This window comes from Hippocampus zosterae, chromosome 11 (assembly GCF_025434085.1).
Source record: "Hippocampus zosterae strain Florida chromosome 11, ASM2543408v3, whole genome shotgun sequence".
Classification (NCBI taxonomy): Eukaryota; Metazoa; Chordata; class Actinopteri; order Syngnathiformes; family Syngnathidae; genus Hippocampus; species Hippocampus zosterae.
The window spans coordinates 10,363,147-10,379,144 of NC_067461.1; the positions used below are offsets into that span (position 1 = coordinate 10,363,147).

Genomic DNA, 15,998 nt, shown 5'->3' on the forward strand with positions numbered 1-15,998 from the left:
GAATGCCGTACCAAGAAGCCATACAACGGCAACACCACCAACATGCAGACCCACTTAAAACTATGGCACCACATCACCGACAAGTTTCCCTCCCGCTCCCCCGCTTCCACGCCCAGTTCCTCGTCGGACACCGGAGAAACTCTTGGTAAACCAGGTCAGGATCAGAAAAAAAAATGCCTCTTATTTTGGGAGTCTCCTTGCAACTCACTGTGACCGCGCAATGGCTATAACTAAGATCACTGCTTATTTCATATGCAAAGATCAACAGCCTTAGCGTGGTGGACAACGAGAGTTTCAGACAGCTCGTGCACGTTTTGGAACCCAGGTATAAAATACCAGACAGGTCTGTGTTCACTTACAAACATATTCCCGATGTGTACAACAAAGTGAGAAGTGAGATTACTGTGTCGCTGAACAGTGCGCAGAGTTGCACTTACAGTGGATGGGTGGACATCTTGCGCTAGAGATTCATATACATATATATATTATTATTATATTTCATGTAAGACACTCAGTGAGAATAGTCTGTTTGTGTTTACACTATAGCAACAGCTGTGAGTCTCAGGTGCCAAATTGTTTACATTTTCTTTGCACAAAACCCAATTGTGAAAGGGCTTAAATAAGTTCTTTTACAAGTTCTACTCTTTATAAGGAATAAAGTGGTATCCTTTTTGTAATACCATACTGAATTCCATCTTTTTAAAAGCTTTTTTTCTTTCCTTATTTGCATCATGTTTAATTGCACAATATCGCAACAAATTGCATTGTATCGTATCGGATCGCATTGATTTGAACTTAATGTGTATCGAATCGTATCGCATCGTGACGACGGTGAATCGTATCGCATCGTATCGCCAGAAAATTCCATGTATCGTTTAAGTATCGCATCGCTGGCAGTGGATCGTGATGTGTATCGAATCGTCTTCAGTGCTGAGATTCACATCCCTACTGTTTACTAGTGAATCACAAGTATTTCCATATCCATGCTTTCTTGATAGCGCAGAGGGTCTCGGGTGGTTGAGCCGGTGGATTCCCCACGTGACTTTGGACGGCAGGCGAGTTATACTTTTTACTTGTGCGCAGCCAAACGCACTCATTCACACCTGCGCGCAAAGACAAATCTTTAATGAACCTAGTGTGCATATTTTTGGAATGTGAGAGGAAGTGGAGTAGTGTGGGAAGAACACAAGCACGGGGGCAGAATGTTCTCACTTCCTTTACACAATTTTGCTACTGTGTGTTTTGATGTAATTCTAATTGTAGTCTCTCTCAAAACCTATTTTTGAAAAATTCCATAGAAATGTTTACCGGTACTTTTAAATGACTCGTACAATGTAGTAACTGTCGGTGGTTCGCCACTAGAGGGAAGTGACATGCAGTCAAAGTGTCAGGCAAAAGAAAATGCAGTGGCAAAAAAACACGCATTTTTTTAAACCTATACTCTTTTTTTTAAGTGTCTTAAATGCTATTCTATACTGGAATTAATATGAGACCATAATGGTCACAATGTCCATAAAACATGCTTGCAATTGTCTTTAATGCATAAACATTATAACTTTAACTGCTGCAACTGGACTGCTGAACTTGTTTTTGGAAAATCTTTAAAAATAGTTGGCCAATCTTGCCATTGGGTTGGCGATATATAAATGTATATTTATAAAGTGTTCAGTGTTTAAACATCGTTTTAGAAAGAATCTTGCGTGACTTCGTTAACTGAAAATAAAACAATTACAAACAGTTTTTCCAAATTACAAAATGAGTCCAAATATGCAAGCAATTCGTGTAGCTCTTTAGGGTCCAAAATGAACTCCCAGAAAGTAACCCCCCCCCCCCATTTTTTATGCACTCTTTGATGTTCACACGTATCTCGCCCTCAAGGCCATGGCCTAATTGATTTTTATTTTTCATTCAATATTCTCCCGTAGAGCTGGCTTTCTCGCCGTTCTCTTGGAACAAAAGTTTTCAATACGAAAGAAACTTGTCTCCGCTCTTCGCGGGGCGCACAATAAAGTCTGCGTCAACCGAAGGTTCAGAAAAGAAGCGTCCCCCTTTGAGGGCTGGAGAGAGGTCAAAATAATAAATGTCGACTCAATTGAGCTTCTCCAAGCGCACAATGAGGACCAAAACGTAACACCGAGGCAGCGCGGACCCTCGTGGCGTGATAAACTCATTTAAAGAACTCCTAAAGAAAGAGCGCAGCATGGGTCCGCGCTGGGTGATTTGGGAGGGGCTCCTGGGGGTGGGATTGTTCCTCTCCTGCAAGTGAACCACACTCTCTCTTGTATTCCCCCCGACTTTCACCCTATGTATTCTACTTTAGTGTCCACCACTGCCTTCTGTCTTTTAACAGCCCTGCTCTGCTGTCAGAAATGATTTATTTTCCTTAAAACATCACACGGGCCTCCACTATTAGACCTAAAGTACAACACAGGGATACAGTAGCTTACCCAGTCAGCAAAATTGGTCTGGCCCAGCTCTGGGGCAGACACGGCACACACACTCGGCCCACATACCTCAATGAATGACGGTCCTGCAGTGGCCCACGTCTGGCATCCATGATGTGGGCCGCATTCGGCCCAGATCTGAGCCGCGTTGTAAAACCATATCTTGCCCTACTCCGGCCCGACCCTGGGCCAGAACAGGTTCCTGATATCAGCCTGAATTCACCCTCAACTAAGCCACATCTTTCATGATCCATATTTGACCCACATAAAAAAAGTCTCAAAAACGACTGTTATAAAAATATGTTTATTGTCATAATTTGTGAACCTCACATATAACTCCACATACACTGGAAAAATGCACTTTTCTTTATTTGACAGATTGGGGAGATGCAGCTTACTCTTGAATGGTATTTTTCTGTCCATCAAATTGTTGCGCTCTCCATGTCCTCTTGTCTTCTCATTCTCTCCTTCCTGTCACCATCACATCTTTGAAGTGAACGATGAGCCATTTTTAGCCGAAAAAATTACCCTGTATAGTAATGCATTTTTAGATGGAAAAAAAAGACCATGTATAATAAGGCGTTTTTCGACAAAAAAAAGACCATGTATAGAAAGGCATTTTTAGCCGAAAATAATGACCGTGTGTCATGAGGCGTTTTTAGCCGAAAAAAACGACCATGAATAGTAAGGTGTTTTTCGACGAAAAAAAATGACCATGTATATAGTAAGGCGTTTTTAGCCCAAAAAAAGGCCATGTGTAGTAAGGCGTTTTTAGCCGAAAAAAATGACCATGTATAGCAAGGCGCTTTGAGCCGAAAAAAACGACCATGTATAGTAAGGCATTTTTTGCCGAAAAAAAAACGACCATGTATAGTAAGGCTTTTTTAGATGAAAAAAAACGACCATGTATAGTAGGCGCTTTTAGCCGAAAAAATTACCATGTATAGTAAGCTGTTTTTAGACGAAAAAACGACCATGTAAGGCGTTTTTAGCCCCCCAAAAACGACCCTGTATAGTAATGCATTTTTAGACGAAAAAAGACCATGTATAATAAGGCATTTTTAGCCGAAAAAAAGACCATGTATAATAGTAAGGCGTTTTTGGACGAAAAAAAACCCGATCATGTATAGTAAGGCGTTTTTAGCCGAAAAAAGCGACCATGAATAGTAAGGCATTTTTCAATGAAAATAAAAGGACCATGTATAGTAAGGCGTTTTTAGCCAAAAAAACAACAATGAATGAATAAGAGGGCGACTAAAAGCGCATTACTTATACATGGTCTTTTTTGGTCGCAAAACGCCTCACTGTACATGGTCGTTTTTTTCGGCTAAAAACGCCTTGCTATACATGATCGTTTTTTTCGGCTAATAACGCCTTACTATTCATGGTCAGGTTTTTTTCGGCTAAAAACGCCTTACTATAATACATGGTCATTTTTTTCGGCTAAAAACGCCTTACTGTACATGGTCGTTTTTTTCGGCTAGAAACGCCTTGGTCGTTTTTTTTTTTCGTCTAAAAACACCTTACTATACATGGTCATTTTTTTCTGCTAAAAATGCCTTACTATACATGGTCATTTTTTTCGTCTAAAAACGCCTTACTATACATGGTCCTTTTTTTCGGCTAAAAACGCCTTACTCAACATGGTCATTTTTTTGGCTAAAAACGCCTTACTATACATGGTTGTTTTTTCATCTAAAAATGCCTTACTATACATGGTCATTTTTTTCGGCTAAAAACGCCTTACTCTACATGGTCTTTTTTTGGCTAAAAACGCCTTACTATACATGGTCGTTTTTTCATCTAAAAATGCCTTACTATACATGGTCATTTTTTTCGGCTAAAAACGCCTTCCAATACATGTTCGGTTTTTATCGGCTTAAAACGCCTTACTATACATGGTCCTTTTTTTCGGCTAAAAACGCCTTACTATACGTGGTCATTTTTTTGGGCTAAAACGCCTTACTATACATGGTCGTTTTTTCGTCTAAAAATGCCTTACATGGTCGTTTTTTTCAGCTAAAACACCTTCCAATACATGTTCGGGTTTTTTCGGCTTAAAACGCCTTCCAATACATGGTCCTTTTTTTCGGGTTAAAATGGCTTATGATACAAGGTAATTTTTTTCGTCTAAAAACGCCTTACTGTACACGGTCGTTTTTTTTTCGTCTAAAAACTCCTTACGACACATGGTTGTTTTTTTCGGCTAAAAACGCCTTTCTGTACATGGTTGGGTTTTTTTCAGCTAAAAACACCTTACTATACATCACTGGTGTCAAACTAATCTCACGTGGTGGGCCCCTTGGGTTCTCGTCATGTCAAGTGGGCCGGACCATTAAAATGATACCATACTTTGCTATAAACAACCAAAACAACATGTCTTTCCTTTGTTTTGGTATAAAGAAGCACAAGAACATTTGGAAAATGTTGACATTTAATGAAGGTATCTTTTACAAAACATTTCACAAAGGACCTTACATTTCCTTTAACAAATGTGCAATTTATTTTTATCATTCACATATATGCATTGCAACTGATCCCATTGATTGTACAAACTTTTACAAGTAATTGAAAATTATAGTAATGCACTTCATGATTAAACAAGATATATAAAGAAAGGAAGTTTTAAACCATCTACATGTGCATATAAAATCTAAATGTAATCCCTGTGTAAATGTGTAAATGTGAGAGTGCTTTTCATACCGTCTGCTGTTATGGGTCTGTCTCAGTGAGGGACTGAGGCTGCTGTTGTCTTCTTCTCTGGTCAAAACAGTGTCCACTAGCGGATCCTCAATGAATTGCACCTTATTAAAAATATTAATTCTGTGTCTTTTATGCATTTTTTAAATTTTTAAATTATCCTGCGGGTCTGATTGAACCTCACGTGCGTGTGTGTGTGTGTGTGTGTGTGTGTGTGTGTGTGTGTGTGTGTGTGTGTGTGTGTGTGATGAATGGAATTCCGCATCGGTGTGCAATTGTAAAACAAGGCTGTGTGTTGAAAAAATACATCTGAAACTGCATTTAAGGGTGGCTCAATACTGGCTGGCCATATACGGGCCGGGGTTGTAAATTGATTTCTGGCCCAAATACTTCACTCCACAACTGGGCCTCATCTGGTTTGCCAGAATCAAGCCAGTGCCTCCTTTGCCAATCCTGGGCCGTGTTAGGCCCACATGCATTATGCCAGTGCCGACTCAAAGCCAGCTGTGCCAGCTTCATGCTGAATCCGGGCCAGATGCCTTTGCTGACTGGGTTACTTACCCGAGAGCAAAGGGTTCAAATTAGTTACCAGGAGTACAATGATTCGTTCTCCATATAAAGGACTGCTACTGTAACTAACCATACATAGTCCCGACAGGCTGACACTGTGGAAACTACAGTTCTTGATTTATAGTACAAATTTCTATCATGTAAAAGTGACTTTTTAATGGCTCATCGAAACGGAGAGCCTGCGAACCCGAGGATCGCACATATTTTATTATGTTTCAGTTTCTGAAACCATATGAGTGAGCCTTTCTGCCCCAGTCTTACGTTGTCAATGCACAATAAATACAATGCATTATCCATTTTTGTAAATAAATAAATAAAAGTACAGTCCTGTTTGAGTACCTCTTTGAAAGGCCTGATCAACGTAATTCAGTTAAACACTAAAGCCAATGACAAAGTCTGCTCTGTCTTAATTGCACAAAGTCTCCTCCGCGGCACCAGAGGACATCAGGCAACATACAGCAGATTGAGAAAATATTTGATCATTTAAAAAAAATGTCAACAAAGATTTGCAGGCATGCTTTGACCCTTCACATGTATCTTTGAAAGATTTAGTTTTAAATGGAATTAAGTAAAGCTGTTTATTGTTATTTTATGATTACTCACCAGTTATGTTGTCCAGTTGCCATTTCTGGGCCTTGCAGCATCAATTGGGCCTCAGCTTCAGCCTATGCATGAATGCATATTCAATCATGAATGAAATAAATGGATTCCTATCAAGTGTAGCACATACTTTATATGTGGCCAATTCATATCAGATGTTAGATTTCATTACTTGCATAAATGCATTATATTCAATTCTTTTGTTTTTCAATTGTTTTTTTTTTAACAGTGGCCATTCTAATGATAACTGGCAGGCAGTTAATTCAGTGGTCTGAATTTGCTTGCTTGTTTCAGCAATCCTGATTTAGGAAAAAAGGCAGTTTCACGTGTATTTGGGGATTCTTTTTTTTTTCTTTCTTTTTTTTTTACAGAAGCAAGATCGTGCAGTCACTGAGGAGGACTCCTAAACATTTTTGCCATCCAGCTGAGCGTGTCAGATGAAAAAGAAGTGTTTGGTGGGGTGGGGATGGGGATAGAAGGGTCATCTGACAAATATTTTCATTATCTCACATTCTTGGCTACAGAGACTGTCGGAATATCGCCACACGTCTCTGCTTTGAATTATGCCCTGGGGCCCAACAAAAACAAGCAGCAACAACAGCCAAAAGATGAACCGTGGTCAGTGGAACTAATAACATTCACGGCCGTTAAATAAGCCCCTCCCCCCAAGCATTTCTGATATTATTTATACAGTATTTTGATTATTCTGTTTACCTGAGATACATATAGTAAGACACATTGATAAAACCTGAAAATATTTTTTCTTGAAGCTTAATCATATCAAACATGCATTAACGATCACAAGAGCATAATATTCAGTCAAAACATTGATTATAATCTTTTAAAAAATTATGCTTAGAGGGGAAACACCTCTCACTGTCTTTTGACAAATGCCTCATTAGCAAAGATGGGGGATTTTAATAAGGTGACGTTTTTCTTTCTTTTTGGGGAGTGGAGGGGGGAGCAGTATAGTAATCTAAGTACGTATAATTCAATACGGTAACTTTGAACTTGAAAGTTTTTGATCAATACAAAAAAATAAAAATGAGCAAAAAATAAAATAATCAGTAATTATCACAGGTATAATTACATCTTTTTCAAGCAATACTACAACTTCTAGTACCTTTACAACACTTTTCTCATAATTTCAGTAGCAACATTAAAGGGGAGTCAACACCCTAAATTTTTTTACAAAAATATGTTCAAGGAACCTCAACTACTTTAAACATGACACGAAGTTAAATACATACTTAAAAGTAAGTATGCAAAAAAAAATTTCACCATCTCAGGGGGCAGCCATTTTGCCACTTGCCGTCAGCTGAAAATGACATCACAGTTCCTCAGGTGAGTAACTCCGATGTCATTTTCAGTTGACAGAATGTGGCAAAAACGGGTGGATTTAGCTGCTTCACTCAAATTTCACAAACGCAATATGAATCAGAATGCCGTGTACAGACTAGTGAAGGCGCATAGAACATGTTGTAAAGAAAATTTGGGGTTTGACTTTGTCTTTAAGACTGTCAATAATTCCGTTTAATAACCCAAAATACATTAGTCATAGAAAGGGTTACAAACTTAATTATTACAACTGCTTCGTTGAACAATTTACAGTACACAATACATCTTATCAACAACTTGAGGATCTCCAGTGGAATACATTGTGGTGATCTTCAAACATGCATTTCTATATGTTGCTGTGACTGATCAGTGGTGGTAGAGATCATCCAGATCTTCCTCCGGTTCATCATAATTCCTTTCTGGCTGCCATTCAACAGGAGCAGCGGCGCTGTCATCATCTTGGTAACTTGGCAACCAGCTTTGCATGTCAGGGTGGTGCAAGTCATCCATGTCTTCTTCAGGCTCCAGGTGATCTCTCGCCTGTTCAAGGCGTTGTGCAAGTCGAGCCATTTTGTATTCAGCGGTGAGTGGGGCAAGATATTCATCTAGTTGCACTCGGGCATTGTGGTAGGCGGCATCCCAGTCCTGCTCCACTTCTTCATATTCAGCCGGAAACTTCTTTATAGAAGGATGATGAGCAACATCTACAGTAAGTCCACTTCTGCCACCAGGCCCCGTTTTTCCTTTCCTGTAGCGGCTACATCCTCCCAGATCTTCATTTTGGGGTCAATGTCATCGTCAGTTTGATCCATTTCCTCCGGAGGCTCTACTTCCACACTCAAAAGCATATTTCCGACTTCTGACCTGCAATAAGCATCCCAACATGTCAGGAAGAGAGTTAATCAGAGGTGGAAAATTGTCATTAAATAACCAGAAAGTTCATGGTAATTTTTTTTTTGTTATCTATACTTTGAGTATGTAGTTCTCTGAGTTTTTGTTTTTTTTAACATTTACTCCTATGCCTTCAGATCACCTGTACTACTTTATTCTGTTTTTCGACCTGCACTGATGACGACGTAAAAAGTTGTCACGAGGGGGAAAGATAACATCCATTGTCATCGAGGTAGATATTTACTGAGATCTTGGGGACTTATACATTTTAATAACAAAACTAAGATGAAATACCTCAAATCAATGCAACCTCATTTCAATGACTGCCAGCTCCAAAAATACGCCGTCTAAACTGAACCAAAAACTAATAATAAGTAAATAAATTAAAGACATTCAGGTAAATTACATTTTTGCAGTTGTCATTGTTTCTATTTACGAAGATGACAATGCAGTAGGAAGACATATTTGACAGCATAATGGCCAGAACCGATGCGAGCTACGTGAAGAAGACAAAACTTTTTATTCTTGTTTTGCAGTTATCAAAAGAAAGGTTGTAGATAATCGACAGTCAGAAATATATTTTTTCTCTTGAGTACATTTTATAGCAGGGAGATAAACTCCACACAGCGGGCCCTGAGTCAAAGTTTGAACCCTGAACTTCAGAACTGTGAGGTGCCACCCAAAGAAAACATATTTAATAGGGGGAAAAAGTCGTACCTGGCTGTCTCCTGGAAGGCGTTTTCGCCAAGTTTATTCTGAGAATAGAGCTCAACGTCAATATTCATCAGAGATCACAGATACTGTATCAATATTGTATTCATTCCCTTTACAGGCACACATTTGAAGCCGTTTTTAGTTTCATCCCAACATATTTGATGTACATACCCATGGCTTATATGGCTTGGCAGCAATGCCAAATATCAGCGTGACCAAAAGAGCAATCCTACAATTGCAAAGATTTAAGATGAATAATATGAACTAAACCAACTCAGCACTTTCTAACATGTATGGAGAATAACTATTTGCTTACCTGAACATGGTGTTCCCCTGTTTGCGTGGTGTCTTTAAAATGTGAGGGACGACGACGTGCCTTCACGTCAGCCCCAGTACAAAACGACAGTCCAAAGTTCCAACAATAAATACACTCACTTGACCCTTGAATCTTTTTCAATACTGCAACATCAAATCTTTATCTAGCCCATATGTCATACTTGATACGGCGCCAATGTTTATAAACTCAAGACACTCTCATTATACATTCCAAATGGAGATTAAACCATTAAGACAAAATGCAGCTCAGACAATTTGTTTAAATTCGCCTCTTTGATGGCACGGAACCATTTTTCCAATGCAGGTAATAAAAAGCAGGTAATGAAAAAGCTATCATCTCCGTTCAATGGCTACAGTATGACTAATCGACCTTATCGAAACCGAGCGATTACATTTCCAATTCCCAGTGAGGTGTTTTGTAATGATCATTTAATCAACTCTATATTGCAGTTATCGTCACCCGTGTACTAGTTGTTTCTTAAAATAACAGCCTCAAAGTAATTTTGGGCGGCCCGATGGGACTGCGTGGGTTTTCTCCGGGTGTTCCGGTTTCCTCCCACATTCCAAAAACATGCGTGGCAGGCTGATTGAACTCTCTAAAATTGTCCCTAGGTGTGAATGTTAGCGTGGATGGTTGTTTGTCTCCGTGCGCCCTGCGATTGGCTGGCAACCGATTCAGGGTGTCCCCCGCCTACTGCCCGGAGACAGCTGTAATAGGCTCCAGCAACCCCGCGCGACCCGAGTGAGGATCAAGCGGTTCGGAAAATGGATGGATGGATGGAAGTAATTTTGGTGGCAAGCTCACTGGGAACGAGGAAAAGACAATCCTTGTTGTTGCCGTGGTGACACTGGATCATCTACTTTAGATGTCTGTCACGCCGGTGGACCAGCCAGGACAGTTGTGATGGCGGTACCGACATTACTAATGAAAATAAATACAGAAATAAATAAATGACATAATTCTATAATCTAGTGCTTTCTAAAAACATGGAGTCATGTAATTATATAAAATGTGAAGAATTAAACTGTTTTGTCCAACTTTTTGCTTCAATTAATAGATATTGTGCTACTCCGTCTACTGTGTCTTCTTTAACCACCTGGGGGCATTATAATACAATCATAGCGACACACGGTACAATACGCTGCAGTCATATTCTTCATGTTTTTCCACAAAGGAAAAATAATATATGCCTGTGACTATCGTTATATTTTCAATCATGCATATATTAACTATTACACCGCACACAAATATGCACACTTCACCAAGAGCAAAGTGAAAGCAGATGATCAGTCTGTGATGTTGCCATACATAACGCGCGGCAACTTGTGACCGGCGTCACTTCATGGCTAAATGTTTCAACTTCCTGTTGAAGTATCTTGTTTGGAATGACAAAGGCTTTGTATGTTGTGATGTTAAACAGCGCAAGCATGAGAAATGCATCCATTTCAAATCAGCGAGCGGAACACACGCACTCCTCGGGGATGTAATTTACTTCCATAAATCTACTGCAGTGGCCTTAAAGTTGCGTGTTGGCAACGTTCCCGCCAGACTATTCGTTGACTGTCCAAACAACAGCAGGAGCGTCATTAAGTCAACAGAGGCTTTATTAATGTCTGCGAGCAAGCGCACGCTTGGATTTTTTTTTTCAAGAGCAACAGGAGTCACTTCCTGTCTCGACCAGGGATGGCTCCAGTGCGTCTGCCGGGTTATCTGCTCCTCGCTATGGAATCCATATGTGTCAGCCCAATGTTGCAGCGCTCCGGGTCACACTGTGATCTACTGTCCTCCACTCCCTGTGCAAATGCCAAACATCTTCAACATCATGTGCGATATGTTACCAAGGGAAAAAAATGAAAAAAATCTTGTTGGTTCGAGACTCAGGCCACATCTTTACATTTGGCAGCATGAGCCAAGGAGATCCAAAATGATTGACTGTCACAGAGAGGCATTGCCTGTAATTCAAATCTGTTTAATATCGTGATCGCAATAATAAACGTGCAATAAGTGGTTCTCTGATCAAAGAATGTATTTTTTGGAACTAGGGTGTACTTAACAAAGTGAGTGTGTCTTTGTCTGCGACCCAAATTTGATCATTTTGGCAAAATAATATTCTCAGATTGAACTTTTGATCATTTTAAACATATATTCAGCAGCTAGTTGCTTTATCTTATCAAAGACAGTAAGGAATAGAAGGGTAAAACTATTAGCATTGAATCACAACAATGGAATACAAGTAACTACATTTTATCAGAATCAGAATCAGAATCAGAATCATCTTTATTGGCCAAGTATGTAGAACACACAAGGAATTTGTCTCCGGTATAACACGCTGCACTAGTATCATCGTAAACAACAAAATCATTGAACCATTTTAGAGTAACCACTAGTTTTGAAGTACCATTTTGTGGTGCAAGAAGAGTGACTGTCAGTGACTGTTTAAGGAGTTAATGGCTAGAGGGAAGAAGCTGTTTAAGTGTCTACTGGATTTGGTGCGCATGGATCTGTAGCGTCTGCCTGAGGGGAGTGGCTGAAAAAGGTGGTGGGCAGGGTGCGGGGGATCCAGGAGGATTTTCCGTGCCCTTGTCTTGATTCTTGCAGTGTGCAAGTCCTCAAGAGTGGGTAGGGCGGTGCCAACGATTTTTTCTGCCGTCCTAACTGTCCGTTGAAGTCGGATTTTGTCCTTTTTTGTGGCGGCCCCAAACCAAACCGTGATGGAAGAACACAGGATTGATTCGATGACTGCAGTGTAGAACTGTCGTAGCACCTCCTGTGGCAGGCCATGCTTCCTCAGCAGCCTCAGGAAGTACATCCGCTGCCGGGCCCTTTTCAGGATGGAGATGGTGTTGACTTCCCACTTCATGTCCTGGGAGACTGTGATTCCCAGGAACTTGAAGGTCTCGACGGTTGACACAGGGCAGTTGGATAGTGTGAGGGGCAACTGAGGAGAAGAATGTTTCCTGAAGTCCACGATCATCTCTACAGTTTTGAGCGTGTTCAGCCCGAGGTTGTGTCGGCCGCACCAAAGCTCCAGCTGCTCCACTTGTTGGCGGTACGCAGACTCGTCGCCGTCTTTGATGAGACCGATGACTGTGGTGTCGTCTGCGAACTTTATGAGTTTGACAGCTGGATCTGTTGAGGTGCAATCGTTTGTGTAGAGAGAGAAGAGCAGTGGCGAGAGGACACATCCCTGTGGGGCACCAGTGCTGGTAGTGCGTATTGATGATGTTGTTGCTCCCAGTCTCACCTGTTGTGTCCGTCCCGTCAGGAAGCTGAGGATCCACTGGCAGATCGTAGGGGACACTCCGAGGTGGAGTAGTTTGGGGGTGAGGAGTTCCGGGATGATGGTGTTGAACGCAGAGCTGAAATCCACAAACAGAATCCTTGCGTAGGTCCCTGTGCTGTCGAGGTGCTCGAGGATGTAGTGCAGGCCTATGTTGACTGCGTCTTCCACAGACCTGTTTGCCCGGTAGGCAAACTGGAGAGGGTCCAGCAGGGGTCCAGTGACGTTCTTTAGGTGATTCAGCACAAGGCGTTCAAAGGACTTCATGACCACAGACGTCAGGGCGACAGGCCTGTAGTCGTTCAGTTCCGATGTTGCCGATTTCTTGGGAACTGGGATGATGGTAGACTGTTTGAAGCAGGATGGGACCTCACACAGCTCCAGGGATCTGTTGAAGATTTGTGTGAAGACCGGAGCCAGCTTTTTATTATCGTATTCATATGTGCCTGATTATATTCATCCTTGATCTTTCTTTGTGTTAATGATTTTCCATTGTACACAGATAGAGTTGGTCTCTCAGCATTTTGTCCAAATCATATTAAGCATTTTAGCGCACTAATCTATATTATCATTAGTATCACATGTATTTATTAGTATTTTTAAACATGAGAATTCCTTTCAAATGTACTAAAGAAAAAAATTAAACGGCCCTCTATTTATAATGGCACAGACTTATAGTAGACTTTCCTGATTTATTTCAATATATTTAATTCAATGGCATTTATTGAAATTTATTCAACCATTTATTAACAAACAGGGAAAATCCTGTGGTTCCGTTGCATTCGAGTGAGGCGCGTGGCATCCATTCATCCAATTATCAAATACGGTTCCTCGCCCTCTAATTGGCTGAACTGTAAACAACACCTAATTATGGACAAGAAATAAATACCGGTAATAATCAATGTTTGTATTCAGACATGGCCACAGCGAAGTGGCTTTGCTCTCTTTACCACACAACCGTAACAACGACATCAAACACAACTGTGTTGTTCCCCATCGCTGATCAAACGACTTAAATCAAACCGCCGCCTTCAAGATAATAGAAACAGCCCTCCAGTTACTGTGTCGCCGAGGCTGGGCTGTCAAACAGACCTTGAGGCCAGGAGATGTGGCCCATTACGGCAAAGTTCTGTCATTCTCGGAGAAACCGCAACCTTGAGTGCAACCCTTCAGGTCTGATGGATCAAGTGTGCCACAGATTGGACCGACGCAGCCCCCCCCCCCGCCCCCTCGTCCGACCTGCCCTCGCGAATTTTGCGCGCACCAGTGGAACAGCTTTCATGTGCACGGAGGCCCGAGAGGCAGCATCTACACGCACGGATCAACCACACGAGTGTTGGGTTCCCCCTCGACGGCTCGGAGTCCCAGCTGTCCCGTGTGGAGAAACATGCCAGTTCTGATTCAATTTAGAAGAGCCCAGATCAGTAGAACCTTGTGGCTACAGACAGGGGTCACTTTGTATTGATGTGAAGGATTTCTGATGTGAAAAGGATATGCGATCCAAATGAAATTATGACAAACTTTAAGAGCAACATGTAGGCTAAGTGTCATGACATGAATTATTAACTAACAGTATTTTAGTTTCCATTTTGAATAGCCCTCATGGGATGAATAAAGTATCTATCTATCAATATATCATGTGGAAGAATACAATGCCTAAGTATAGTTCAGTTAGATTTAACTCTTAAGTTCAATCTATTTTTTTTACTCTTTTTTTTTCTTCTTTTTTTTAATAGTTCAATATATCGTATTTGCTCTTCAGTTACAGGACTGTTTTTAATCATTGAACTGGGTACAATTTGTATTTCAACTTTATGTGTCATACACTTTATTTGTATCATTAAGTAGTCTACTTTTTTATTTTATTTTTTTACATTTTTTCTTTCCTATCTTTCTTCCATTGACCAGTATATTTTTGGGAACGTGGGAGCCGAACGTGGTCATGATAATCTAATACCCAGATAGTTCTTTAGCTTTGGTAAAAGCCATCAGATACTCATAACTGATGCATAAATCAAATTTAAAGGGCTGTATGAAAAATGCTCAGTTTTGGTTTTAATTGTATCAATTGAATATGTTCAACATTGAGCGGCTTGGTGGTTGACTGGTTAGCACATGTGCTTCACAGTGCAGAAGTCTGGGGTTCGATTCCAATCTCCGGCCTTCCTATGTGGAGTTTGGATGCTCTCTTCGTGCCTATGTGGGTTTTCTCCATGCACTCCGACTTCCTCCCTCATTCCAAAAACATGCACGGCAGGCTTATTGAACACTCTAAATTATCCCTAGGTGTAAGCGTGAGCGCGGACAGTTGTTCGTCTGTGTGTGCCCCACGATTGGCTGTCAACCAGTTCAGGGTGTCAACACAGTTGGGATAGGCCCCAGCACGCATGCGACACTCGTGAGGAGACGTGGATTAGAAAATGGATGGATGTTGAATATTGCGCTTATTGTTTGCAGAGAGGTACACTTGCACTACTTTATATCGAGAGATGTCTCTAATATTTTGACTCGTCATATTCAGTTGCACTCAAAATTATTACATTAAAAAAAAATCATAATTTTTTATTTGTTTAACAACACAAATTCGCTCAACGCATCCAATTTTGAAAGCGCTCACTATTTATCGAACGTGTCCATCCTCATAACGTGTCTGTACATTTTTCAAATAGATGGATTAATATGCAGTACATATGGAGTTGAATTACTTTGCGTGTGACTGAAAATAACTGCGAAGTCTACCATAACCAAAAGCTAGAGACAATTTAATCCATCCACGCATTGTTGAAGAGCAACTATTTTCCTCTTTGTTGCAAGAGTGCATACCTCACATCCCGCTTGTTTTTGTGTCGCTGACAAACCTCTTGAAAAACGTGCGGGCAACAAAGAAGACCACAGCCAGTGGGAGTTGTCGGGCAGAATTGTGTGCATTGTGAAAGAAACACTCATATGTTCACACAGTGTTATAGTGCTAAATGCCAGTGGGGGCCAAGAATAAATTGCCTGTCTGTAAGTATTTAAATGTAGCCTTAAGTCTTGATTTACGCCTGTAATTCGGGGATGGCAAAACACGCAGCGAATGTTACAGCTCGCAGCAATTTATGGCTCAGCCCAACACCAAAATGAA

The 15,998-nt window shown here is 40.8% G+C and overlaps 1 protein-coding gene across 1 annotated transcript; it reads right to left on the bottom strand.

Annotated features, from left to right (window-relative positions):
- Positions 1 to 7,375: 7,375 nt before the first annotated feature.
- si:ch211-217g15.3 (uncharacterized protein LOC368914 homolog) lies at positions 7,376 to 9,985 on the bottom strand. The gene is made up of 4 exons (XM_052079558.1): positions 9,574 to 9,985; positions 9,429 to 9,486; positions 9,261 to 9,298; positions 7,376 to 8,516 (listed from the first exon to the last, which is right to left on the bottom strand). The coding sequence occupies exons 1-4, from the start codon at positions 9,579 to 9,581 to the stop codon at positions 8,357 to 8,359; spliced, it is 264 nt and encodes an 87-aa protein (XP_051935518.1). The 5' UTR covers positions 9,582 to 9,985; the 3' UTR covers positions 7,376 to 8,356.
- Between the last annotated feature and the right edge of the window lie 6,013 nt (positions 9,986 to 15,998).